Source organism: Zonotrichia leucophrys, chromosome Z (genome assembly GCF_028769735.1).
Source record: "Zonotrichia leucophrys gambelii isolate GWCS_2022_RI chromosome Z, RI_Zleu_2.0, whole genome shotgun sequence".
Taxonomy (NCBI): domain Eukaryota; kingdom Metazoa; phylum Chordata; class Aves; order Passeriformes; family Passerellidae; genus Zonotrichia; species Zonotrichia leucophrys.
Window position 1 is genome coordinate 70,134,483 of NC_088200.1, and position 25,808 is coordinate 70,160,290.

Consider the following 25,808-nt stretch of genomic DNA (forward strand, 5'->3'; position numbering starts at 1 on the left):
TAGTTTTAATTTCTCCATTCTGTGCATATTCATTCCCAGGTAACAAATATTATTTTCCACTTGAACAGAAAGGAACTCCAAGCATTTACATATTTATTAATTTTTACCTGTACACCATCATACATATACATAAAAAATGGATGTAAACCAATAACTAGTAAAAGCTGCATCACATAAAGCTAAATAAAATGGTGGGACAAAAAGCTGATTTTTTCCCCACAGTTTTGCCTTTTTTACCATATCTATGTAAGTTTTTCAGTTAATTTGATATTCAAAAGAATTTCTTAATTGGATAGGCTTTGACTATATCCAACTGCTATTTTATGGCTTCCTTGTCAAAACAAATCCCACATAACCTTTTGCTAGGACTTCTCAATTTTTTCAAAAAAAGCATATCTGTATTCTAAGTAATGCAAATATATTTGCAAGATCTGTAAAGTCTCAATAAGGAAAACCTGAAGTTCTGTTGTAAATGTCTGCTCTGTGTCACATCAGCAGTGCCACCCCTCCTGCCTTAAAACCACACAACCCTTACAGAACCATAGAGCTTTGGCTCTTTTTGGGGTTTTGAATGCTTTCTAAACTTACAATCTTTTTATGATAAAAAGAAACTGACTGTGAGAGAAAACATGGAGAAGGTTATGAAGGAGAGGGAGGGAGCACTGAATTTTGGATAACCTGCAAAACTAACAGAGATATTATGAGGCCAGAGGGTGCATTGCCTTCTGAATTACTTCTGCATTTTACAAAAAGACAGGAAAATTTTTAAGTATGAGCAGCTGAATGGGATTGTCAAATAGGTATTTAACTAATTTAAATTACTTGAATTTAATTAATAGGTATAAGCACTGATAGAACCAGTGTTGAAGATTCACAGGGTGTTAACAGCTAGAAATTGAGAAACTGTAGTTTTACAGAGTGTCAAGTGACAAAATGCAAATTTTTGAGAAAGAGAGTGTTTGGGATGAAGGGTAAACAACAACATATATTTCTTTAGTGTATGGGCTTTTTTTTTTCCTAAATTAATTTTAGTTTAAAGACTTCTACATTTTGGGAGTATGACTTCCCAAAATCTGCCACTGATCTGATGTTCACAAAATTCTGGGTTGGAATACTTTGCCTAAAAAAATTGTTCTGGAGATTGGATACTCAGAACTGCATGCCTGGGGTCATAAATGCTGCAGAAAATACAGAACCAGAATAAGGAGATCCATGGCTGATGCTTCATTTTTAAAACCTTTCCGCAATTATAGAAAGCTTAATTCAGGAGCAGGTAACGCAGCATTTAAAGTGAGGATGGGAGTCCGGATTTATGTTTCTTCAGGAAAATGAAACAATATCCTTTTTTTTTTTTTTGGCACACAGCTACCAAAACGTGTTCTCCCTCTCATGTGTGTGTTTGGGGTTTAAACCCCTGAACCTCTGACCCCACCTGGCACAACTCAAACTAGTGAGGAGAAATACTTGGGAGAATTTAGGTTTTTCTCCCTAATTTTATGCACCTGGCAGGTGGCCAAACACCCTTTGGTGGGCAGATTTTCTTAACTGTGATTTGTGGCAGTTGTGAGACATTTTAACCTTCACTTGGTACCTCTCACCCAGCAGCACCCTGCACTATTTCATGTTCATCGAGACAGTTTGAACCCTTGATTCCTTTTCCTCTTTTGTCAATAGACTTACCTTGAATTGTCTTCTATTTCTGTTTGGTCACTAATTTTTCAAAGGTCATTGATTCCTCAGGGAGAACAAAGGTTTCATTTAGCAATCTCACACGAAAATTGCTAGGGGCTTTTAATAAACGACCGTTTCCAGTCCCTGATTACATACTGTGTTTTTCCTCTCCTGCAATTTCAGGAAACATCTTTTAGAGCGTGTCTCTGGCAATAATGCCATTTTCAAAAGCAGAACCTGTGGTTATTTCCTCTCCTGCATGACCTGATTTGAAGGATGCTCACACGGCTGCTGGATGGTGTCTGAATTTAGCTGGAGAAAGGAGAGGTGTGCGGTCACCTTCCATCCAGGTGAGCTGCTGTATCAAATGAATACGAGAGGCCCAGGCTCAGTTTCGGGTGATCCGTGGTGGCTTCCCAGGGGTGTTGCTTTAATCCACACAGTCTGAGCTGCTATTCCACTTTTCAGGGGTTGTTTATGGCACAGGAGGGGTGGTGGTGGAATTTTACTGGGAGGGAGTTGTGGGAAATGGGTCTGTAGAAAATTCTCAAAACAGAGAACATTCTGGAACAGAATGTTGACATAGTTTGTATCTGTGTAGTGTATATATTTGAGATAAGAAATGTTAATTTAGAAATGTTATGGAATAGTACTGACATTGTTGAAAGAAAAACGGAAATAGAAACAAGTTTCAAAGGATGATCCTACAAAAATACTAGAACAGTTTGGAGAAACAAAATTATGAAATATTCATTACATTAAGACCCACAAGAGGTAATTTTAGATAACTACTCTTAAAGCAATTGGAGTCTAGTGTGGCAAAAGCTGATAGGCCAAGAAATGCTTTTAGTGTACTGTAATTAAGAAATAGTTGACTTAAAATTGTAATAGTGTGAATTCCAACATCTGTATTGTCTCACCGTTTGCATGAGACTGAAAATGGAATAGAAGTTTTAAAACATGTCTCAGTTACCCCATCTCTAAGTCAGAAAAGAACATAATCCAACAAGAATGATCCTCAGTTGGGGTACTAGTAAACAAAACATAATAATTATATACAATTGTATTTAAACATGCTATTGAGCAAGCGCTGGAAGTCCAGTCTTCTCTCACGTGAAATTAGGCTGACTATCAATTTTATGGGCTCTCTGTAAGGCAAAGTTATGGCACCCAACATCCCATAAAAACGTGGGGGTCTGAGCCCTGTCCTTGTCCTTGCTCCTTTCCTGGTGCTGATGCTCCACTTGGCTTTCTGGGCTTTGCATTTCCCACTCCTGGGGTTGCCTACATAGCAGGAAAAATAACTGGAATGAACTTAAACCTAACTTAGACTTACTTAAAGTCTTACTCGCTTGGGTTTTGCTGACCTACTTAGGATGAGAGTAGCTGGCAAATTGTTTTACATAGTTTGATTTCAGAGGCAAATTCCAATTGAACTGCTGCTGTGTTGCTTTAACTTCAAAGCAGCGTCAAACAGAGAATTAAATAAAATTTAGGTAACTTTGAAGTCACACCTTCAGCTGTACTGCAGGTAGGCTGTCAGGTGCCCACACGCTGCTTTTGGATTATGTAGTGGGCAGAGGAACTTCAGCTGTGCCTAACAATTTAAATTGTGCAGGCATTTCCACAATACCTCCCCATTTGTGCTGCCACTCCAGAATTTCGGGATAAATCCCTTGCTTAGGGATTGCCAGCTTTCCCCTTGACCCCTCCCTTCCACATCCATAAAGTTTCATAAAGCCAGCACTAAAATATTCCCAAATGTGCTACAAGGAGGCCCTGAGAGCTCCTGGCAGTGGTTTGATAGGCAGCACTGAGTTAACAACTGAGCTCCTGCTCTCTGGCTGGGAACAATTCTCTGCAGAACTGGATCCAGAGGACAGCACCACGACGAGGAGCAGCAGACAGGAAAGAGAAGTGACAGCCTGGTGCTGGGGCTCAGCGGTGTGCGCATTTCCAGAAAAGCTTCCAATCAGTTGTTCCCCAAATCTGCTCCAGGCTGTCAGAAAACAAGGTTTGGAGAGATGGGTCTTCTGTAGGGAGGCACATCTTCTCCAGTTTTCACTTTCAATTACCTGGGTGGCTCATGGAGGCAAGCAGAAAGGATTTCTCACTAATAGTAATGGCCTGTATATTTATGTTTGTGATTTTTCCCACAACAGCCCTTTCTGCCACTGTTTCAGGCAACAGCTTTGATTCACAGCAAAGCCCCATTTAGCCAAGTATCTAATTTTTATCTGGTTTTTCCTCCCTTGAGGGAGAGATTTTCTTGTCTTTACAAAACTATATTTAATCCAGATTTACAGAGCTTTGTGGGGTTTTTTGGGTTTTTTTTTGTTTGTTTGTTTGTTTTTTGTTAAACTAAGTCTAAAGAACTCTTGAGAATTATGAATTTTAATGGTGCAGCCAAAATTTTACAAAAAACAAACAAAACCTCAGACCACACTCTTCCCTTTCATCTCCGTCCTTCCATCACTCATCAGAATTTTTATACACATTTATACACATTTTCACATACATTATTTTTACACTGTTTTTTTTAAATTTTTCACCAGCAAGGTACATTTCCACATTTTGTTGCTGGCTGTGCCTTAGTCAGGTTCTCAGCAACACTATTTATACAGTGACATTTTTCAAAGAGCTGCACGCTCTACATAGCTAATGGAAAAAGGTGGCGCAACCACAGAAAAGAACTTAATGTTATTCATGGAATACCAAAGGAGAAAATGGAACAGTGGATCACATTAATTCCAGCAAATACTATTATTTTAAACTCATTTGAATTCAAGTCAAACTTATTGAGCATATCATCCCAGAGAGCAACTAACATTTATCTTCCCTGTGCAAGCAGGGCAAACAGGAGCTGGGCCTCTGGAAAGCCCATGGAGAGGGCAGGGGCAGAGCCCACGTTTATGTTTTAATTGAAACAGTGATTAATTGCACCATAGAGGGTCCTTCAGTCATTGTCTTTCCCTCTTGGCCTGCCATAAGCCACTCTTTGCTACTCCAAAGTGTTTTTTTCCAGTAACATGTACCCTAAACTTGCACCATTCCTCCTTATTTCTCAACTTTCTCCTTTTTGGTGATAATTGAAGGTGTAATTACGACACTTTTACCAATAAATCACTGTGTTATTCTGCTCCTCTGATACACATTCCAACTTCCAATTAAGCAACCCAGAGACTGTTTTTCCCTATTTCTATCCTAATGTGTGTTTTCACACATTAAAATTACCATTGCAAGAAGGTTCTCATTGCTGTTTGATGTACTCCACTGAGGTGGCAACTGGCAGGAATATTTTTACAGCACTGGATATTTTGTCCCAGCTCTGATATTCCCTATTGGGTGTATTGTTTGACCTTTATATAACTTTATTTTCTTGATCATGGAATTGAGAACAACTACTTTCTTTTTCATGGAGGCAGCAATATTTTTTTCCCCTTCCCCTTCCCTTCTTTCTACTTACTAATTCTATTTAATTAAAAATAAAGCCCAAACCATTGATGTTCCTGCACTGAAAATTCAACCAAAGTATGAATTGCAATGTATAGATGATCTTTTTACATTTAAAGCGTAAAAATAGTTTGAACGTGCTTGCTAGCCCATGCAATACTACGTTCTACTTTCATATTTTCATCCTCCAACCCTAATTGTTTATAAGCCTCTAAATTGTTTCATGTTCAGACAGAAATAAAAATCTCAGGCTAGAAAGAAACAAGAAAAGAGTGCCTGATAAGTTATATTAGAAAATATTTTGAATTTTCCCCCTACTATTTAATTAGCAGTAAAAAGATCTTTAAGCAATTTTTATAAGTAATTCACACTCTCAGCTGCTGCACAGGGCAACACCTCTGTAAAGGGGTCACAATTTAAAGGAAGAAAAAACTTGGTCCAGGCTTTTGTTGTACTTAGATCAATTATGCAAGGGTTGCCCACAATAATTCACAAGTGGGGCTCATCCAAGCCAGTATCTCAGGATTAATACTAGATGCCTCAAAGCACACCTGAATAAGAATTGAAATTTCTGTTCTCTGGGGAGGAAAAAAAAGAAAAATCAAATTCCCATTGCTTTGTGAAGAGTGGATATGAAAGGGATACACTGTCAAATTAATTGTTGAGCAGAAATTCTAGAATAATTTGATTTGAAAAATAATGTATTAATTTTTACAGAATCAAAATATCCCATTCAATGTAATTAAACCCAAGCCCTTCCAGACTTGTCCCTCTGGAATAAGGAGTGTTCCAGAGCAAGACAAGAAGATCCACAAACTGAAAACATCCAAAATGTTGAAGCATAAGAACATGTAAATCACATCTGCTCAGATTTAATTCAGAAACTGCTTGAAGACTGTACCTGACATAATTAAAATGGTAAGCTATGAAGCTCTCTGGAAGCAAAACAGAGGTTTTGAGTTTGTGCCAAAACAGAAAACATGAAGTGAGAATTATAACAGGGAAGTTGGGAAAAAATCAGGGATCATTAATGATTTTCCTTTAAATTGGCATCTGGCAAGCAAAAAATACAATCATTCACACAGATGTGTTATTTCCCAGAGGTCCTTTAACCACTGCCTTGTTTCCTTCATACAATTGTAATGCCAGAGGAGCACCACTTACATATTGCTTTTTTCCTATTCTCAACTGATTTATCTTCTACCAAGTCAAGGTGCCCTAAAGGGAACCCAAAACGCTATTTTGAAATAAATAATTCATAGGGTACACAGACTATCATATATCTGAGTGTGATGGGACACACTGTTATGTTTTTGCACAACTTAATTCTGCAGCTGGTGGGCTGTAATGAATCTGAACCATCTTTCTTAATACCATTAAATATCAGTTAATACATATATATTTGTAGTGACACATCCGTCTCTAGAATCACACAGGGCTGGGTATTTCCATGCTAGGATCTGTGGTGGGAACGTGTTTAGAGAAGCTGTTGCAAAATGAGAAAATGATGTGAGGCAAAAAAATCTGACTTTCTCTGGCTCATCTCTTCAGCAGTCAGTAAAGAAACAATGGACTAGGAGGGCTTAAAACAATAAACCATGGAATGGGTAAACTACAGAAAATTGGGACCAAGGTAAATTTGGGGAGTAAATGGAAAAAAAAGGGTAGCTAAAATAATAAACAAATAACTACATAAGTATGGTGGGGATATGTTGGCTGAATGCAGTGATCTTCTCCTAAGAGCAAAGAAAAAAATGCCATCTGGAGTTGGGCCTCTGTGAAATTGAAACACAAACACCTGGTATTAATGACAGGAGCCACATCTCTCTCAATGACAACCAAAATAACTCATTTCAGACTTTGCTTTGCTGAGCAGTGACGAAATCACAGATAATCTACGAGTAAAAAATGTCCTTGGGTAGAATGCAGTTTTGCATTAACAGAAAGAGCAGCACAGATCTATTAACACATTTCTGCTGCAGGAGTGAAAACTTCTGGCATCCTAAGGGAACCAATTACTTAAGCCAGGCAGGGAACTTACGGACTTGGTAATTGTTGGGGCTCAAACACTGCTGAAAACTGCCCGAGCACCTCAAGTAAGGGAACAACCCAGTTCTAAAGGGACTAATTACAGCAGGAGGAACAGAGTTTGCCACGAGTGGAGAACATGAGTCCTCAATTTCCAACTCACAGTGTGCAGGTGTTTTATCAAAAATACAAATTAACAACTTCCTACACTCAAGGAACCTTGAATTAAGTGACTGTTTAGTGAAGGAAGGCCACAAAACCATACCACATTTTCTCTGAAAATGAGAGTGGTATCACACCACAAGCACAGGTTTATCAAAGTTTAAGACTAACATGATGTGTTTATTCAGCTCTCACATGAAGCAGGGCTGATGCTGTTTCATTTCTGCATGACTTGTACTGGCACACAAAAACTGGGATTGTATGGGGGGTGTGGCAGCACAGAGGATACTAAGCTCCTCCATCCCCTCAGCCATGGATATCGTGTAAAAATCAGGAGAGGAAATGTCACAGGTGCTGTGCTCCACATCAAGCGATTTATTTACCCAAGCTGGTGGCAGGTTCGGAAACAGCTCAGGATTTAGAGGCATCTCATAATGGGGAGCCCCCAGGACCTTCCTGCTCCTGAGTGTGATCCATCAGGGTAACAACACTGTGAGAAGAGACGATTACAGTTTTAGAACACTCCCTCAAGTATCTACCATTTCATCCAAAAATAACTGCTCCAAGTTTAAACACCCTGTGCTCAAAAGTATCTTTGAAAGCCGCAAGAGAAGGGGGGTGCAATTAAAATATTCACCTTGTTTTAAGCACAGTGAAGGAACTGGCTGGCCTCTCCCACAGGGTGAACCCTCAGAGGTGATGTGTGCTCCTTGCAAACACATCGGGGGTGGGAAATGGGTTTGTAGAGAATTTTAAAAGTTTGACAGAAGGCTTATATAGCACGTATTTGTATGTAAACTTTGTATTTGTATGTAAAGATAAGAAATGTTGACTTAGAAATGCTATAGGGTAAGATATTGTTGAGAGAGAAGTTAGAAATAAGTTGTAAAAGATGGTTTTATAAATGAAAGTAGCTATTTAGAGAAAGAGCATTATGAAATCTGACAATCAGGGATTCTGGAACAAGGGGGAACAGTCATCAGCACCTTAGACTCACCCCTGAAGTCAGAAATGTGGCACCCAGGAGCTGTTCTGCTACAAGCACTGCGTTACAACTCCCACATACTTCTGCTGAGGAAGTTGGATGAGAAACTAGCCAAGAAAACAAAATTTTGTGAACTGTTCACTTTGCAGATTCTGATGCTCCAAGCCACATTAAATGCGTTGTGCTGCAGCAGGAGGGTGTTTGAGTGGGGGAAAGGTAAACCAGAAAGGTTCACAACGGAAAAGTACCAACAGAAAGCCATCAGGTCCTTCCAAACACCTGGAAATCCGCAGCAGGTTCAGTTTTGGTAATTACAGAATGTTACCAATATTTTTTTTTGCCCATGTCACCCCCTAAGCCTGAAGCCTCACGAAAGCTTTAGGGCAGAGCCCAAGTCCCTGCTCAGAGCTGATGCCACAGAGATCAGGGAGCGGCAGCTCCTCAGAACTGCTGAGCCTGGAAGAAAAGCCACAAAAAAGGAAAGTAAAAATTTCTGCAGCATGGATTATGGTGACAGGATACCCAGTGCCATCAACTGTCCCAGGTCATTATTCTGAGCAGTAAAAGAAGTTCAGCCCAATCCCTCTGTCCTGAAATGTGATTTTCCCCACTCTCTGTTCTTATTCATGATGACAATTAAGTGTTTAATTGAATGGCAATACACTGAAATTAGAAGGGGCTCTCAGTACACACCAGCTGTCAAAAGCACTTCAGGAGTTTCACAAAACACACAGCCCAAGGCCTTGGGGTGTAAGATTTTATTTAGACACATCCAGCAGGGGTTGCAGCTACCATATCCCCATTGAACGATGCTGTGCAGAAGACTTCAACTCTGCAAGAAAAAGAAATTGAAGAAACTTAACAGCCGTGTAATAAACATATTTTAATTTGAACTTTGATTTATTTCAGGATCTTGTTTCATCCACTGTCTGGTTTTGCTTTAGAGGCCTCAACTTGCATGAAACCCCCCCAGTTCTAAATGCCCAACTTCAATACAAATCTGCTCATTTTGGTTTTCTCCTCAGTCAAGGACGGAATAAACATCAATCTGGCAAAGGAATTGCACAATTTGTTCAAATTCTGAGCTTCCAGTAGGATCTGTTATTTCCTGTCAAGAACCACCTGGGTCACTGAAACTCCTGAAAAATGTTTAGTTTCTCAGATTACAGACAACACCAGGTATTTCCAAAACAGAATCACCCTAAAACAAACTGAAGTGGCATGGCCGCACAGTCTGATGCTTTATTAGGACATCAGCAAGCACCAATTAATCCCTGTTAATGACTTTACCTCAACTGCACAGTAACCTGTGAATGATGTAGGTGGTGAGACTGCTTTGATACAGGCTCAAGAAGATGTGGTTTTCCCCCGAGCTCTGTCTGGCACACCACAGCTCCCCACCCCGTGGTGCCACCTCACCAGCTGCACCCCAGGGCAGGAACCAGCCGTGCTCTGGGCACAGCCAGGAGCTGCAGGCAGGGAGGAGCGGCCTCTGGGGAGGCAAAGGTCACAAAGCACCGAGAGCAGCAGCTCTGCGACACAAACTTACACCTGCAGACCACAGCACTGCAGAACTGTGAGATCCTGAGCAGGACAGGCTCCCTGAACACCACTGTGCTAGGAAACCCAACAGGAGCACTCACCCAGCTGGTGCAGCTGCAGCCTGATCCCTTCATTTCTTCAGGAGCTGGTGTCTGACTATGAAGAAAGGGGCACCAAATCCACTCCCAAAGAACACACACATCATGGCCAGCAGCTTCCACTTGTTGTCCACAGAGAATGGGAGGTTCTGCAGGGAAAAATTAGAGAATTTTAGCCTTTTCAAACCAAGCATTAAATCCTTTCTAACCCATCTGGAAGTGGTAAGAATCTCAGAACAAAAAATAGGCACTTTCAAAGCATTTTCAATATTTTTCAAGGCAAGAAATAAAATATTGAGAGTAATAAATAACCTTCCTGTATTTGAAAGGTACTTACAGGGAATTTGGAGATAGATTCTTCACGGAGAACTACAGTGACAAGAGAAATCAGATTATAACTCAAAGATGAGATATTTCAGGTGGGTACTACAAAGAAATGATTCCCTGTGAGGGTGCTAAGGCCTTGGTCCACGTTCCCACTGCAGCTGGGGCTGCCCCGGATCCCTGGCAGTGTCCCAGGCCAGGCTGGACCTTGGGGCTGGCTGGAAGCAGCCTGGAATGGCGGGAGATGCCCCTGCCCATGGCGAGGGGTGGAACAGAACGATCTTTAAGGTCCTTCCCCACCCAAACACTCCGTGATTACAGCCTGCACATGACCTCTGGAGGTCACCTCGTCCTCTCTTCTCCTTCCCGTGCTGCCCAAGGTGAGGCCGGTTCGCTGCAGGTCTCATGCGGTCAATTACAAAAGCTCTGAGGATATACACACCTACAGCCCCCAAGTGTTCTGGTATTTCGTTATCTTCACCGTGAAGAATTTCCTCGTATCAGTCATGCATATAAAATGAACCCTTTAGACCGAAGGCTTGAGAAAACCGGCCAGGTACATCAGAAAGCGTTTACAGTATCATTGTTACCCCTCATACCGCAATGCTCATCATCTGTACCACCGCAGGGAAGGGCGTTCTGCCCCCACACGATCTGCGCTGCTGTGCCTGTACCGGCATCAGCGCGCCACCCGAAAGCCCACACACCACAGCCAGGCGCAGGGCAGCCACCAACCCCTACCCCGCGACCTTCAGCGGGCCAGGACGCTGCTGCCCACCTTCCCAGGTCCGTCCTCAACATGGCTGCGGCGGATGGCGGAGGTGGCGAAGCGGCGGACACCGGCGGACAGCATGATAGGGACAGGAGGCAGCAGCCACTCGTCCGCCCTGCGCGACCTTCCTCGGGGTGGCGCGGCCGACGGGAGCCGGAAGCGGAACCGGGAAGGAGGAAGTGAGTGCGGTGGGCATGACGGGAGTTGTAGTTCCTGGTGGTCACGTGGTGCCAATCAGCACCCTGCGATTGGTCGAGCCCCGCGCGCGCTCCGCGGAGGGGGGCAGGGAGTCGCGCTCGGCCCCGCCGACATTTTGTGGCGGCTGAGGGGACGGCGGGAAATGGCGGGAGGGGGGCTGAGGGCGAACTGCGTTTATTACGAGGTGCACTGGACCAGTTTAAATTTAGAGCTCATGGATCCTACTAAGTGGACGAAAAATACAGTAACAGAATGGCTTATGTTGGGAAGGGCCGTAAAGCTCATCCGGTTCTACGCTCCCCGCCCCCTACGGGCAGGGACACACCTTCCACCATCCCAGGTGACTCCAAGCTCCAGTGTCCAACCGGGCTTTGTAGTTTGGGTGCTTCCAGGGATCCAGCTGCTCTGGGCACCCGTGCCAGGGCCTGCCCACCCTGCCAGGGAACAATTCCTCATTGCCAAGATCCCAGCCAGCTCTGCCCTCTCCTAGTCTGCACCCATTCCCCCTTCTGTCACTCCACGCTCTTTTTTTTTTTTTTTTTTTTTAAAAGGGCTCCTCTCCAGCATGATGGATGGTGGTGATTTGTACATGGCTTGTTTATATGGTAACACTACCTTCAGTTACTATATTGCGGTCTATTTAAAGAAATTTGGGCAACGTGAAGGAAAAAGACCCCCCAGCCCCCTTCACATTTGCCAAAGGAATAACAAAGTTACTTCCAGTATTTGTGGTTTCCATCTGTTTTCTTACATGGATTATTTTAAAGACAAACTTTTCAGGAAAAGAAGTTCGATGCTACCATCTCAGTGTTGCAAGGAAGCAATTATTTTTTTTTTCATAGCCTTTCTGCATGTTTATGTACTGCAAAAGGATAGAAAACCAGGATTTTTATGCTCACCGAAGTAACACTTTAATAAAAACAGGTTAAAATTACTTTGAGAAGTGAGGCTTAATTACATTTGTTGGTGGTCCTTGACCACTAATAGCTGATATAGAACCCTAGGATGCCTTTTGTCATTACTTGTGATTTCTTTAGCTAGTTGTTTTTTAGATTTTTCCCCTTTGTTTAGACAGACTTTCATTTTATCAGAGTTTGCAATACTTTTTCCCTCTTCCATTTGCTAAATCTGAGGTAAGATGCTTTCCTACTTTTGGTAAATTCCATTGCTGCTCAGGCAGCCAGGCCTCTCTCCCCCCTGCTCCCCCTTTCTCGAGCATTTTCTAATTGGAATTTATGGCACGACAGTGCTCTGTAATCTGCTTTATCATCTTTATAACAAATGTTCTTGTTTTAATGTAGCTCTTCTCGTCCTGCAGTGGATTTTATGGTGTTGCCGCAGAGGAGACGCTGAAGGGGGGCATAAAGACTCCAGTTACACAGTTGCATTAGCAGCAGCAGTTTAATCCTTGATGCTCCGCAGATGTTTTTCTTTGTAGGCAGAACTGGGGAATCTCTAGGTAAATATGATTAGAGAGTGGTAGATAGCTAGAGTTGTTTTACAGCTGGAGAAATAAAGCTGAGCACTCAAATCTGTTCTCCTTTAAAGCATGAACTGATAGAAAGTAAGTGCTCGCCAGCCGCAGAAAGCCATGGGGGAGGAGTTTAGAGTATGGCATTGGTTAGAATTTTGGCGAAGGAATGAAAGGCAATATCTTCTAAAGCATTAGAAATATGATGTACCTTAATTATGGTGAGGCTAATTAGGTATCAGGGCAGATTTTTGCAGGAGATGCCAAGTGCTGCCCTGTCTGCCTTTATAAAAAGGGGCTCTTAACTCACACACAAACTGTGGGAATTACAGAATTAATTACTGGGTGAAATTCCCTGGCCTGGGCCATGCATGGGATCAGAATGGGATTAGTATTACACTGGTACCTCCCAGCTTTTAAATCTATGAATCTTTGAATTTAGGCTGCTTGTTCACATGCATCTTTTATGTCTACAGTTTTTCCTTCCTTTTAAAAAAATATTACTTTTTGCCAGGTTATCTTTTTCACCTTCAATAATTACATTTGGCTTCTGTGAATATGATTTGGTGATGAGTTCTTTCAGGTGCTCCTTTTTTACTTACTTTTCCCCACAAAGAATGTTTCTCTACTTGATATTGACACCAAAAAATACAAATAAGAAAAAAAACCACAGGTAGCTAAAAAAGTAATGCACAGGATCTATATTTTATGATCTTTATGGAAGAAAGAAGCACAGAAAGATTAGTGTATGTTTTACAAAATACACAGACTTTGGGGTTGAAACTGCAAATCACTGAAGTACAGTGAAAGAACCAAGATAAAAGTCATACTGGCTTTTAAAATCATCTTTTATAAGTAAACAGTTGTTTTTAAATGCTGAAATTATGTATGGTCAAGTTGAGGTGTATGTACTTCACAAAAGCTTTTTAATAGCATAAACTCCCTAAACTGTTTTGTTACTGTCATGGACAGAGGGCTGAGGAGATAAAATAACTCATTGGTGACACAAAACCATTGTTTTCTTACAGAAATTGTCCTCTGTTTTTGCTGACACAATAAATTATTTTTTCTAACATGATAAATTATTTTGTCTAACATTCAACTTAGGAACTAACCTCCCTTCAGTCATAAGGTCAGATATTAACCATAAGATGAAGCAGTTGTTAAATTCTAAGTAATGAAAGGGAAAGGGTGAGTAGAAGCTGGAGAGACATAATATAATGGATATTAATGATATGTATTTTAGCAAAACTTTGGGTTAATTTCTCAATTTCATTGCCTTGATTTCAGACAGCCCACGTAAGTCTCAGGTAAGTGAAGCAGAGTAGTAAAAGGAATTATCCTGTGGAAGCAGTTACAGATTTATTGCAGACATTGATAGCAACAGGATGCCATTGGAGGAGTCTGTTTGAAGAAGGAGCACCTTTTATTCTTCCATTTAGTTGTCAATACCAGTCCGCTTCCAAATGTAAATAATGTAAACTTTCAAATGTAAATTGAAAATATTTTTTTCAGTGCACAGCTCAAAGGGCAGTTTCCTCCCCCAGCTGTTCTTTGGACTGGATCATTTCACAGATCCAGTTCGGGATCTATGGCACAGAGGCTCAACTGGCCCATAGGAAGGTGTGAAACAGCTGTAGCCTTAAAAAGGTGGAAATGGATGCATAGAATTAGTGCTTTTCTTGGCAGCAACATCAGTTTATATTGGAAGAAAGAGCTTGTCCAACTACAGCTTTACTGCAGAATACATATATATTATTTGGTATTGGGGCATGAGAAAATTGTCACATGAGAAAAATAAAACTTTCCTGAGCCCCAGCCACTGCTAATGCCTTATTTATTAATAAGTGCATTTATTAATGTTATTTCCCAGCATCATTCATGATGACATTCAAGATAAGGTGGTAGGTATTAAAATATTAGTTAAGATTTCAGTGTATCGTGATATATTATAAACAAGAGAACAAAATAAGTGGAAGTTTTGCTTTGTACTATAATATCTTTATGTGCAATCATCTTCCTGATGATCTGCTGTTGAAATTTTGTCAGCCACCACTCCACAAATTGCCTTTATGACTGTATAATTAACATTTTTAACCTTTTACAGTTAACATGCTAACCGAAGAGTTAACATACACAGCTCAAGTTACTGCTCTCAACCTGAATTAAAATACTGTTATTTTTGCGTCTGTTTTAAACCAAAAAGTGGGCCTGTGCATCCCAATTTTGCTTGTTAACTCTGATTGTATAATTTGGTTTGCCATTAGGATTGTGGGGGGAAGTAACACAGTACCTGTGTATTTCACATTTTTAAGCCATTATGAATATAAAAGTGCTGTAGGAACTTTGCTCTGTCTCTGTTTATTGGTGTCATTTTTTTAGTGAAAAACACAGGTACTGTGAAAAGTTGAGCACAAATTTATAGGTTGAGTGTTACTCATGAAAGCAGCTAAGCTGGGTGTGCGTAGTGAAAAAAATCACAGTTTTGGCAATGTACCTAGATAAATTTATTTTCACATTATGTGCAATAGTTCCAAAATTGTCCCTTCATGTAAGTGATTCCTTATGGAAGCAGAGTCTTGTTTGTGTGTACTGTCAGTGTTTCAGCAGCTGAAATAAGTGCCCAACAATAATATTTTACCCTCACAGAATTACTTTTTTCATTACTCTTTTGCAGCATTAATTAAATCTCCCAAAAGACTGTTTAGAATACACAACTCAAGGTTGGTTACACAGAACCTATTCCAGAGGCTTCACAAGGATTTGCACAGTGAGTAAGAGCCACTTTGCATTATTTATTTTGTCTTCTTGTCTTTCCCTGAAATGGACTATGCAAAGCTCTGTATTTTTATCATAGACATGAAGACAGTTGGTTCGCAATTACAGCAAGCAGCGTTATAATTACTTCATTTTAAACTATCTCATTGTAACAGCCATTGCTTGGTTGCTAAAGCTTGTGCTCGAAGGGAATCTTTTGTGTGTAGGAATATCTTAGGAGCCCTGAAATCACCATTTGCCCTTGCAGGTGCAATACTCAGTTTACTTGGTGGTAAAAGCAAAAAAATGCCCTCAATTTTTTTTTAAACTCTTCTTATTGGTTTCTCCATCTGGAGGACTGTATGTGGTTCAAAATATGGGAATAAAAAAGAGCCCTCCAAATTCAGTTATTCCAATATACATATGATATATATGATTCACATGCTTGTCACACATTATGTCTTTTCCCTTCTTTTTAATATATTCATATACCTGTATTATTTGTATAACCTATTATTTATAATGTTTTCCACTTCTGCCTTGTTTCTAGCTGTTCACAGCTATACATATTTTCACCCTGACTGAGGTAGGTGAAACACTTGCATGTGTCTTAAAAAAAATTGAAATGGAGTTAAAAAATTTTATCAAATTTACATTATAAAATTTAAAAAAAAATCAAAATTTTTTTTTGTCCCTTAATCTTGGAAAAAAACGCTGAGGGGTAGAGCTCCATTTAATAGAATCAGTGTTGTCAACAAGGTATTACTTGTTTCCAAAGCCAGGCTAGATATTGTGAATGTTTCCCAGAGAAATGTATTCTTTAAATAGGCTAAAATTTGTGACATATTGGGATAACCCATAAAATAAACTCAGGCTGCTGAGTTTTGAAGCAGGTGTTTAACCTATCCAGGGTCTTTTTTTAACAACTTAAAAGAGCAAATTACCCTCAAACTACCAAGTCAAGCAGTTGATGTACAATGAATTGGAAAGAGCTTTTTTGTGTAGATAACATGTCCATCTCTATATGTTGTAAAGTGGTATGCTAAGATACCAAATTACTGTAATTTCCATGAAAAGGGGTGACCAAGCATAAGAACCAAAAATTAAGGAGCATTTGCCTAGTGTGGTAAATGTTTTTTTTATTTTCAGTCATTGCAGGCATGCTCTGGGAAATTGCCAGTGCTGAGGCTTTCTATGAGACAATGCCAAAAGAAATACAGCAGTTAGATAAAGGTGGAGGGGGAATGCTTTTCTCTTAGGTACTTTTTATGAAAAAAATCACTTTTAACTATTGAAGATCAATTTGTGTTCCTCTATAACTTACTGTACAATGTAATTACACTTCTGTTTGTTATTGTATTTTCACAGTACACTTTCGGGACTGATGTTTCCAGCAACTTCGAGTTGGCCTAAGCACAAGCTCTCTGTACTATTATTTTCTCTCTCTAATTATGGCAGATGGTTTAGTTGCTAAGCAAGTATTGCTGTAATTTTTCTTGTTAATATGTTGTTAGACTAGAAATTCACTTGTGGCAACAGCTTTTAAGTGTGTCTTTTACAACAAGGATGCCTGGCAGCGTGGTTACTGCTGACTTACCATGATGAAAGAACAGTAACTGATGTTTTTACAATCCATTCTCACGTACCATACACAAACATGCCAATGGTGACAAGTGGTGAAATTGTGTAATTTCAATTTTGACATCAGTGAGGATAAAAAAATGATTTATCATCTTAGTTCTTAGAGCTTAAAGCTGGAACTTCTGAAGTTGCTGAAAGCAGCTGAAGGTGCACCAGTTCATGGGACCCGATGAGATGCATCCACAGCTCCTGAGAGAACTGGGTAATATTTCGCCCTCCTGCAAATACATGACAAGAAACTGTGAATGTTTCTTATGATATTTTGATTCATTAGTAACATTCCAGTTCAGTCTAGCTAAACAATTTTATTTACACATGAGCCTGTCAGCTCCTCCAGTGACCTGTTCACTGATTCCTTCTCCAGGCTTAGTTTTTCAGAATGTTTTTGTAATATGCTGGTGAAATATAGTGTGTCACCTATCAGTGACAGAGATCATTATAATGATTATTATTATTATCAGATCATTATAATGAAATATTAACTGTTTGAAATGTTGGATGTGAAGTCTGATGGTGCCTGTAGTTTATATTCATTGTGCATCAACATTATCCCCTTGTTTGTGAGGTCAACAAAGAGCCAACATCTGCTGCAGCACAGACACTTTATGTGTCAGAACTGGCTGCTTGGTCAGCATTCAGGCATGCTGAAAGTACAGTGAATATTTAGTCTTGGACTTTGTTATGTATTTTCTATGTAATTCAGGCTGTACTGACTTATTCACTTTAAATATGAACTTAAAATGAAGTGACAGTGATGAGGACTCACATCATCTTCATGATAAACAACAAAAATGTCACTCTGCTAGAAAATCTAGGGTCAAGTTTTACCAGTGAAATGAGTAAGAGGAAATATTTTACTGACAAACTTCTTACAATGGGATAACAAGAAGTTTTATTTTACAGAGTGGCATTTTCAAAATGTTTGCAGCTACTACCTTATCATACGTTACTAAGTATCCAAAACAAAGTTTGCGCCAAGCTGCCAACTGCAAATGCTGAGTAACCACTATTTTTCCAAATGATAATCTCAATTTTTTTCCACATCGTTTGGCAGTGGATCTGCTTCTGTGACATATCCAAACATTTTAGTGGAACGTAAGCTGGGTTTTTGATAGTCTGTAGGCTCCTGGGCTGGAATGTTCTGTGTGTGTGCTCTCCTTCTCCACCTGAAACTGGGTTTTTACAAACCGATACTGTTTGTTTTGTCCAGTCTGAGGCACCATAGGAGAATTTCCTGCTGTGTCAGGTTTATGTGGCAACGTTTTGGTAGTGGAGGGCTGCAGGATAAGGTCCTGACATAACCAGCCTGTGTTAGGAAAATTTACATTTGCCCTCCTTACCTTGAAAATCATGAACTTGACTCTCCGTGCACTCCTTTTGGCTCCTCTCAAGTCAACCAACTCCAAAATTCTTATTCAGGTCTTTACTTGAACATTTTAAAAAATATTTTTTATCAGCTTAATATTTGTTCCTGAGATTAAAAAAATCCTCTTAAATGTCTGGAGAAACACACTCATATTAGGTGGACTTACTGTCATTTTTAATCCTCTGTGGCTCCAAACGTTATCAGATATTTGATGTATTTATCAAATACTTTGAACAATTTCTTTTGCTCAAAAGGTTATCTTTTTTTTCATGTCTTGTCTTTGTTTTGTTTTATGTCTTGAAGAGATGCGTGCAAAACCTTCCCTGAAGATTTTGATAACTTCAGCAGCTTGTCACTGGGACTCAGCTCTCTCCTTTAAAATAGTTCATTTTATAAATGGCAATTCAATACATTTTATAAAAGGAAATCATTATCAACTAGACATGGGGATAGCAGTGGATTTTTTTTTCCTACTGCACATACTCAATTGCTTCACGGAATTTCATTTCACAGTTGGAAACTTGACTCCTGACTAGAGCTGTATGATACTGCCAATTTTTGCTTTGACTGTTCAAGTGTAAAAATAGCTAACTTTGCAAGAATACAGCATGTTTAATTCAGCTCAAGGGTGTCACGTTATTGTAGAGCAAGTGGTCCTTGTCTTTGAAAATAACCAGGCTGAAGTAATGGAAATGTGAAACAGGAAAATGTCATTTGCCTAAACCTACTCAGGTTGAATCAAGGGTTATTTATTGCTTGTCTTCATTAGAAATTAAGATTATGAATGGCTAATTCTTATTTAAAATTACACAAAAATGAACAGATTGATGGCCCATTGTACTTATTGTTTCCTACTGTTCTGGTAGCACACAGCACAGTGAAATCCAGGTAAACGTGTTTCCTTATGGTTCCTCAGAGCAGAGAGCAGGACTGGGACAGCTGGGACATGAATTTCTGCAGGGGATGATGCTTTTGTTTTGGAAGAACAAGCACATGGCTGTGTACCTGTTGCTGAGTCTTGCTTGAAACTGCGTGTAGAACTTCTTTCAAAACAATTTTTCAGATAAATAGGCAGCATGGGTGGATTTGTTCTTGAGGCTTCAGCTCTGTGAGTGAGAATTCAGGGACAGGCTGTAGGAATATGGGGCAGATACACAAAGTTTCTCTAAGAAACTGACTTTCCTCACAGCTTTTACTGACATGCATAATGTCACGCATCAACTTAACTTCTCATACAAAATTTTTGTCACCAATCACACTTTCTCCTAGATTATGCCTAAAGTGTTAGAATTGCACATGTAGGATGAGAGCACTGAAGTTTCTTGTCTCCTGAGACTGAGGGTACGTGCCACAACTTCATCCCAGTTCTTGCCTCTGCCCTGTATTTCTGGGATTTCTTTCCAAAACTTATTTCTTTTTTGGAAAATACTTTCAAGTTATATCACAAGAGCCAAAAGTTATTCTGATACTTATTCTTTTTTCCTCAAATCTGAATTCTCTTTCTAGGCTTTCTTGGCAGATCCCTTGAGGCCTTTTAATCTGTGGATGTTTTACAGGATTGCCTTAAACTGCAATTCTGTCTCTTGAGTATTTGATGCATGAACAGTTGTCACTTTCATATTTTTGGAAAAATCCCTTTGCCAGGATTTCTCCTGGGAAGCTGAGAAGCCTCAGAGAAAAATTAAAACAATAATTATCTGATTGCTTCTCCCGTGTTATGCTGCTTTGGAATGTGGTTGGAGAGTGTTTATCCAGCAGGTGCATGTTTGATTGGTTTCATGTGAATTGTTTTGACTTAATGACCAATCACTGTCCAGCTGTGTCAGGACTCTGGAAGGAGTCAGTCATAAGTTTTCATGATCATTCTTTGTAACCTTCTGTCTGTGTCCTTTTGCTATTCTACAGTGTAGTTTTAGTATAGTATTAATATAATATAATGTAATGTAATGTAATATAATATAATATAATATGATATAATAGCCTTCTAAGAATATGTAGTCAGATTCTCAATTCCTCCTTCATCCTGGGGACCCAGCAAATACCACAAACAGTAATTTGGACAGAAAGTTGGAAGGAAGCAAAGGTCTGGGGCTGAAAACAAATAGGGAAAAGGTCGATGACGAGTGAAAAAAGATATAGGGAATTTGATAACATATCCATGAGATAACAGCATCAGCTTTGTCTGTGCTACTATATTCAGCAAGGCTCTTTGGGGTTCAAGTGCATGATACTGGATTGTGCTCCAATATGTGCTGAAGTGCATCCCAAACTGGGATTGGCTTTACTAGTGAGCCCATGTTTTCATCTGATGCACCTGATTCAGTGTTTTGATAAAAGGAAAGCAGTAACACATCATTCTCTCATCACAGTTTCCAAAGGGCATGTGAATGTTATCAGGAAATATCTGTTAAATATCTTGGAATTAGAAGTGACAATATAATAAACACTTTCAGTTTGTATTTACTGTGCCTTGTGTGATGTTTATTCTTTTGCCTCCTACTGAGACTATTATATTTGTTGAGAGGATACATATGTTTTCACAGCTGTCATTCTCCTCTTTCTGTAAAACATTCAAGCAGCAAATTGTTCTCCTGGATGAGTTGTGCAGAGGCATACTAGTGTTAATTATGTGATACATCATATATCATACATGTCCACATCCTACAGAGGATGATGACAATGTATACTTAAGATAGTTTTAGTCCTTAATTATTTTTTTTGTGATAGAATATTCTGTGCAAGTCCTTGTTTTCTTGAAATCTCTGTTAACTGTTCTTAGCAACCCTAACATTCTCTGCAAATCTGCCTCCCTAATTTATTTTATGGACTTTGCAAAAGCATTTTATGACAATTTAGCATTTTTTTTCCAGAAGTTGTAGCCAAGATTACACAACTGTTGTTTGAGATCTAGGCCTGGCTTCAAATCAGATGATCACCAAAGAAGATTACATAGCCTTGTACTTTAAAGGAGATGTTAAATCATTTGCTCAGGAGTCCCACAGTGGCTTTAGCCTTAGGAGGCTTTTGTTGAGAATCATTTTCATTCCACATAAAGTTAAAATATGGAGCATTTTCCAAGTTGTAGTTGAATTTATGGCAAGCAAAGAAAGATGAGTTGTGGACACAAAGTCCAAATCTGAATGAAATCTATGATTTAGATTTGAAGGGGTCAGCAGGAGGTCCTGTCTATACTAATTTATTCTCTTTGATCAACAAGAAGAATGATCCTACTGTTTTCCTTGGTCTTGTGCCTGTGGCTGTGTGGTCTATGGAAGAAACTCTTGTCAAAATCAGTGTCACTGAAATGATCCAGCACTTGTCCACAGGAATTCTGCAGAAAATGCAGGTGCAAGGAGGGTTATGCTGCTGTTTAGTGTCTTTCCTAAGATGTATTAGTTGTTCCTCTAAGTAAAATCTGCTCTCACCAATGTATTTTACTGATTCTCTTTTCTAGAGAAATTGTAAAGAAATAAATTGTAAAATCCCATAGCAGTTTCTCTTGAGCAGTGTGTAAGGGTTATTGGCTGTTTCTGTTTGCATACAGACAATTCATAACCTCCTTAATTTGACTGAGGAAACTAAAATGATAGGTTATCAGAAGAAAATGAGTTTTTCTTGTTTCTAGTTGTTGAATCTGCTTTTAGAGAAGGAGGAAAAGTCAATCCTTTATCTGAGTGCGTGCAAAGAGAGATCTTACAGGTTGTATTTGTTATGGTGCAGGGGCTTATAAGGAGTGTTTTTGATGCTCATGATAATCTGACAGCAAAGCTGTGTCCTTGTTACTCTGCCTAAGTCCCTTCAGGACTTCCAAAGGGACAGGGAATTCGTGAGATAATATTGACACGAGACTTGTGCTTACCACAAGTTCTGCTGTGCATGACCTGAGCTGTCACTGCAGAAGCACACAAAATGAATAAAGACATGAGTAACAAATAAAAAGCCCTTTTTATTAACATGGAATATTTTGTTTTTATAAATCTTGTCTCAGAACATTGTGCTACAGGAAAATGTGATGAGTACTGAGGAAAGTAGAGTTCTTATGCAATATTGTATAAAGAGTTAGAGCTCACAGAACTAATCTAAAATTTACAAGTACCAAAAACCTTCAAAATAACAATTTTACATTGTTTTCATTTTGGACCAGGATTGTTCTGAAATTTGACTATCAATCAGTTTGCTATCAGAGTTAGATTTTATAAATTCTCCTTGTTAGTTTCAGGGTGATGTCTGACACTACTTTAATTTGAGCCCTGCAAATTATATCCTTTATTTACTGACTGATATATTGGAATAAACCTGATGCAGTGAGGAATAAGGCGTCAATTTTTTTTCCCCTAAGCTTGCAGTGTGTGTGTAAGCTAGTCACTGCTTGGCTGTAACTGCAGTTTTAAGTTTTTTACTGTTCTTTCAGTGTGTTTGCTCCAAGCCTTGAGTTTTTTGTGTAGGTCAGGAATCTGTGTCCCTGCTGCAGAATGCATTTTCCCCTTACTCCATGGCAAAAGGAGTGGGTTGGTTTCTTGCTTCTGATCCTGGTGTGGAGCCTCTCACTTGCCTCCAGCCTCAGTATGGTGCTAGTAGTTGTCCACATCTGCCCAGAGTGGTTAGGGGCATGGGAGTGTTATGAAAAAATCCAAAAGACAGACTAGGAAGCATGAGAAAGCAGAAGGAACATCTTATATTCATGTGTGAGGGAATGATCAATTAGGTGCTGTTGGGTGTGTATATAAACATGTATGGGTACTGTATATATACACACTGTGTTTGAGTACAGCTATAAAAACATAAGCCGCTAGGTAAGCAACTTGGATATTTCCTGTCAGAACCTTTCTTTGTATGAAGGTATTCCTTTGCTGAAACTGAAGCTAGAGAAGTTCCCTAGGAAAATGTTTTAAACATCTCACCCAGACTTTCCCCCTGGTGCTTGATATTGTTTGCAATGAAATCGTACATTCAATGTTTTAGAGACCAGAGAATCTCAAAATCAGTGACTTCTTCCCCTCTGGCCTCTTCTTACCTTTACAGGGAAGAAATGAAAGATGTTAGTTTGACTGAGTTATGTTTTCCTTCAAGATTACTTATTTTTAAGGCCTGTAAAAATGTCTCTGCTTCACAGCCATGACAACCAGAACAGAACAGACTTCCACCAGGACCTTGAGGGCAAGTACCAAGATTCTGTGGACCATCCCATGGTAGCTTATGGCAGAGCATTTTGAGAGCTGTTCTTCCCTGAGAAGTAGCAATACATGTATAACAACAGGACTCTCAGTTTAGTTTCTGTTTGTTTCAAGTTTTGTTGTACTGATTGTTTTTGTTTATTTGTTAGTTTTGTGGCTTGTGGTTTTTTAATCAAACACCAAATCTATAAGAATTGTGCAAATAATTTAAAGAGGAACATCTTATACAATGGCATATTGTCTCTTAAAAATATATGTTTTTGCCTTTCAACAAAAGATGGGCAATGTGATTATTTTGTCTGCAAAATGCTTATATTTTATTCTCTTACCCCTGAAAAGATGTGAGGCATTCATTTCATTGTGAGTTTGAATTGCTACTCTTTCTAGACAAGAGAAGTTGTTACATGTGTTACCTTCAGTCTGCTCTGTTTTCAGTAGGTTTTGCTGCTATACTAACTGCAAATGGGAATAGAGCCACAAAATAATATATATTATGTTAATAATTTTCTTTGTATAAAGCCAAATTCTGTTAGTTTCTTCATTTCCTAGGCTATATATTGATTTGTAGGACCAACAGAAGAGGTCAGGGCATGGAGCTGTTTTCTCAAGCCAGTTTCTCATAAAGGAGGAAGAATGCAGTTTGTGAGGTTGGCCTTTACACAGTAATGTCTTTTAGCATGTGAAGGAATTGGTCTGTGGTCTGTGCAACACCAGCTGAAAACCTCTGATGGTGTCACCATCAGCTGGAGCCGGGAATACAAATGAGCTTTCCAAGAGGCAAAGGGGGAAGTGAGGAAAGGGTGAGGTGAATGTTAAAAAGTTTCAATAGTAGGCATCAGTTACAGTAGGGCTGTCAGTAGTTCGGAGACGCTGACACAAAAGGGATGCGGGACAGCAGGTGATCATAATGATGAAATGGGTGAGGTGATCTCCCCAGCTGCTGCAGCAGCAGCAGCCAGAGAAAATCCATGCTGAAGGACCTCTGAAGGTCACCAATCCATCAAGACCCAACTAGCTTATAAATGGTGCTAACACTTCTGTTGTGTGTGCAAATGTTGGAAATGTCAATTACTATAATGAGCACTGCAATTTACTTGTGCAAACTGATAAAACACAATAGGGAATATCCAGTTTATATAATGGTTTCATTCAGCCACCTAATGTAAAGAAGTCTTTCCACTCAAGATAGTGGTTGGATTAGGCACTTTCTCACACAGTGACAAAACAATAATATTAAGTGCTGTAAGAAAGGGTTTCTTAGGTGAAATGAAATAATGAAATTAGAATTGTAGTAGTTGTAGGTTTTCTTTAAATATTTTAGTACCTAATAAATATTCCAGCAACAATGTAGATGAATTTTAACAGGATGTCTTGCTGGTACTACTCATGCTAATTTGAAAGATTTACAGCAATTACCATTCCTGAAAGCTAAAAAATAGTGAGTTATTTCATGAACACATAGAACAAGGCCTTTGAAAACATTTAACAGGACTCTTAAAATGAAATATTTGGCTCAGATATAATTTGGGATGGATTAAAAAAAATTAAAGTGCATTGTCATTCCTGGCATTCATAAAAATAAATCACTCTGTATTGTTTCCCTCTCTTTATTTCTGAATACAGATCAGTATGAAAGAAAATAGCTACTGTCATTCGCTTCTTCCTGATGGTGTTGGGAGTTTGCTGTGTGCACATCCAAGTAGCCAATTAACCCTGAAACCCAAGAAACCTCTTTCATAAGTTTATGTTTGGAAAACCAGGAAGATTATTCTCTTAAGAAATGAAAAGTTTTTGTTAAAAACATATTAAGAAATTTAATTCATTTTGTATTGCTTTTCTCCATACATTCCATAGGCTATTTAATCTGCAGGTATTCCAGCAGTATCATGTATGTAGGGACTTTTTCTTTTAAAGGGGAGGCAGAGGGATAGCACATGAGAAGGAGTTCATGGTGTCAGTTCAGGGTTAAAAACCAGATGGTAGTGAAATCAATGAGAGAAAAATCTGCTGATTACTGAGAAAAGTCCTACTTACCACCAACGTTTGTCTGGAAGTTCCTTTAGAGGATTTAAGTAAGAGAATTTGTGCGCGCACTTCCCTCCCTCTGATGCTTATTCTCCTGTTGAGTTTATGTGTTCACCCATACATGTCTTTTCACATCATATG

General features: G+C 39.3%; 1 protein-coding gene and 1 non-coding gene across 2 annotated transcripts; both read right to left on the reverse strand.

Moving 5' to 3' along the window:
* Window positions 1–9,042: 9,042 nt before the first annotated feature.
* On the reverse strand, window positions 9,043–11,211 carry LOC135459597 (cytochrome c oxidase subunit 7C, mitochondrial). The gene is made up of 3 exons (XM_064735801.1): window positions 11,042–11,211; window positions 9,943–10,088; window positions 9,043–9,131 (listed from the first exon to the last, which is right to left on the reverse strand). Exons 1-2 carry the CDS (start codon window positions 11,114–11,116, stop codon window positions 9,972–9,974), a joined length of 192 nt encoding a protein of 63 aa, XP_064591871.1. The 5' UTR covers window positions 11,117–11,211; the 3' UTR covers window positions 9,043–9,131; window positions 9,943–9,971.
* On the reverse strand, window positions 10,821–10,883 carry LOC135460200 (small nucleolar RNA Z39). The gene has a single exon (XR_010443188.1). It is a non-coding gene; the product is annotated as a small nucleolar RNA Z39 (small nucleolar RNA).
* Window positions 11,212–25,808: the final 14,597 nt, after the last annotated feature.

Bases quoted from the DNA above. Each gene is read 5' to 3' on its own strand.
- LOC135459597 (XM_064735801.1), bottom strand. From the start codon at position 11,116: ATGCTGTCCGCCGGTGTCCGCCGCTTCGCCACCTCCGCCATCCGCCGC. The intron at 10,089-11,041 runs GTGGGCAGCAGC...TTTTCCCTGCAG, and splicing joins TTGAGGACGGACCTGGGAAG to AACCTCCCATTCTCTGTGGA.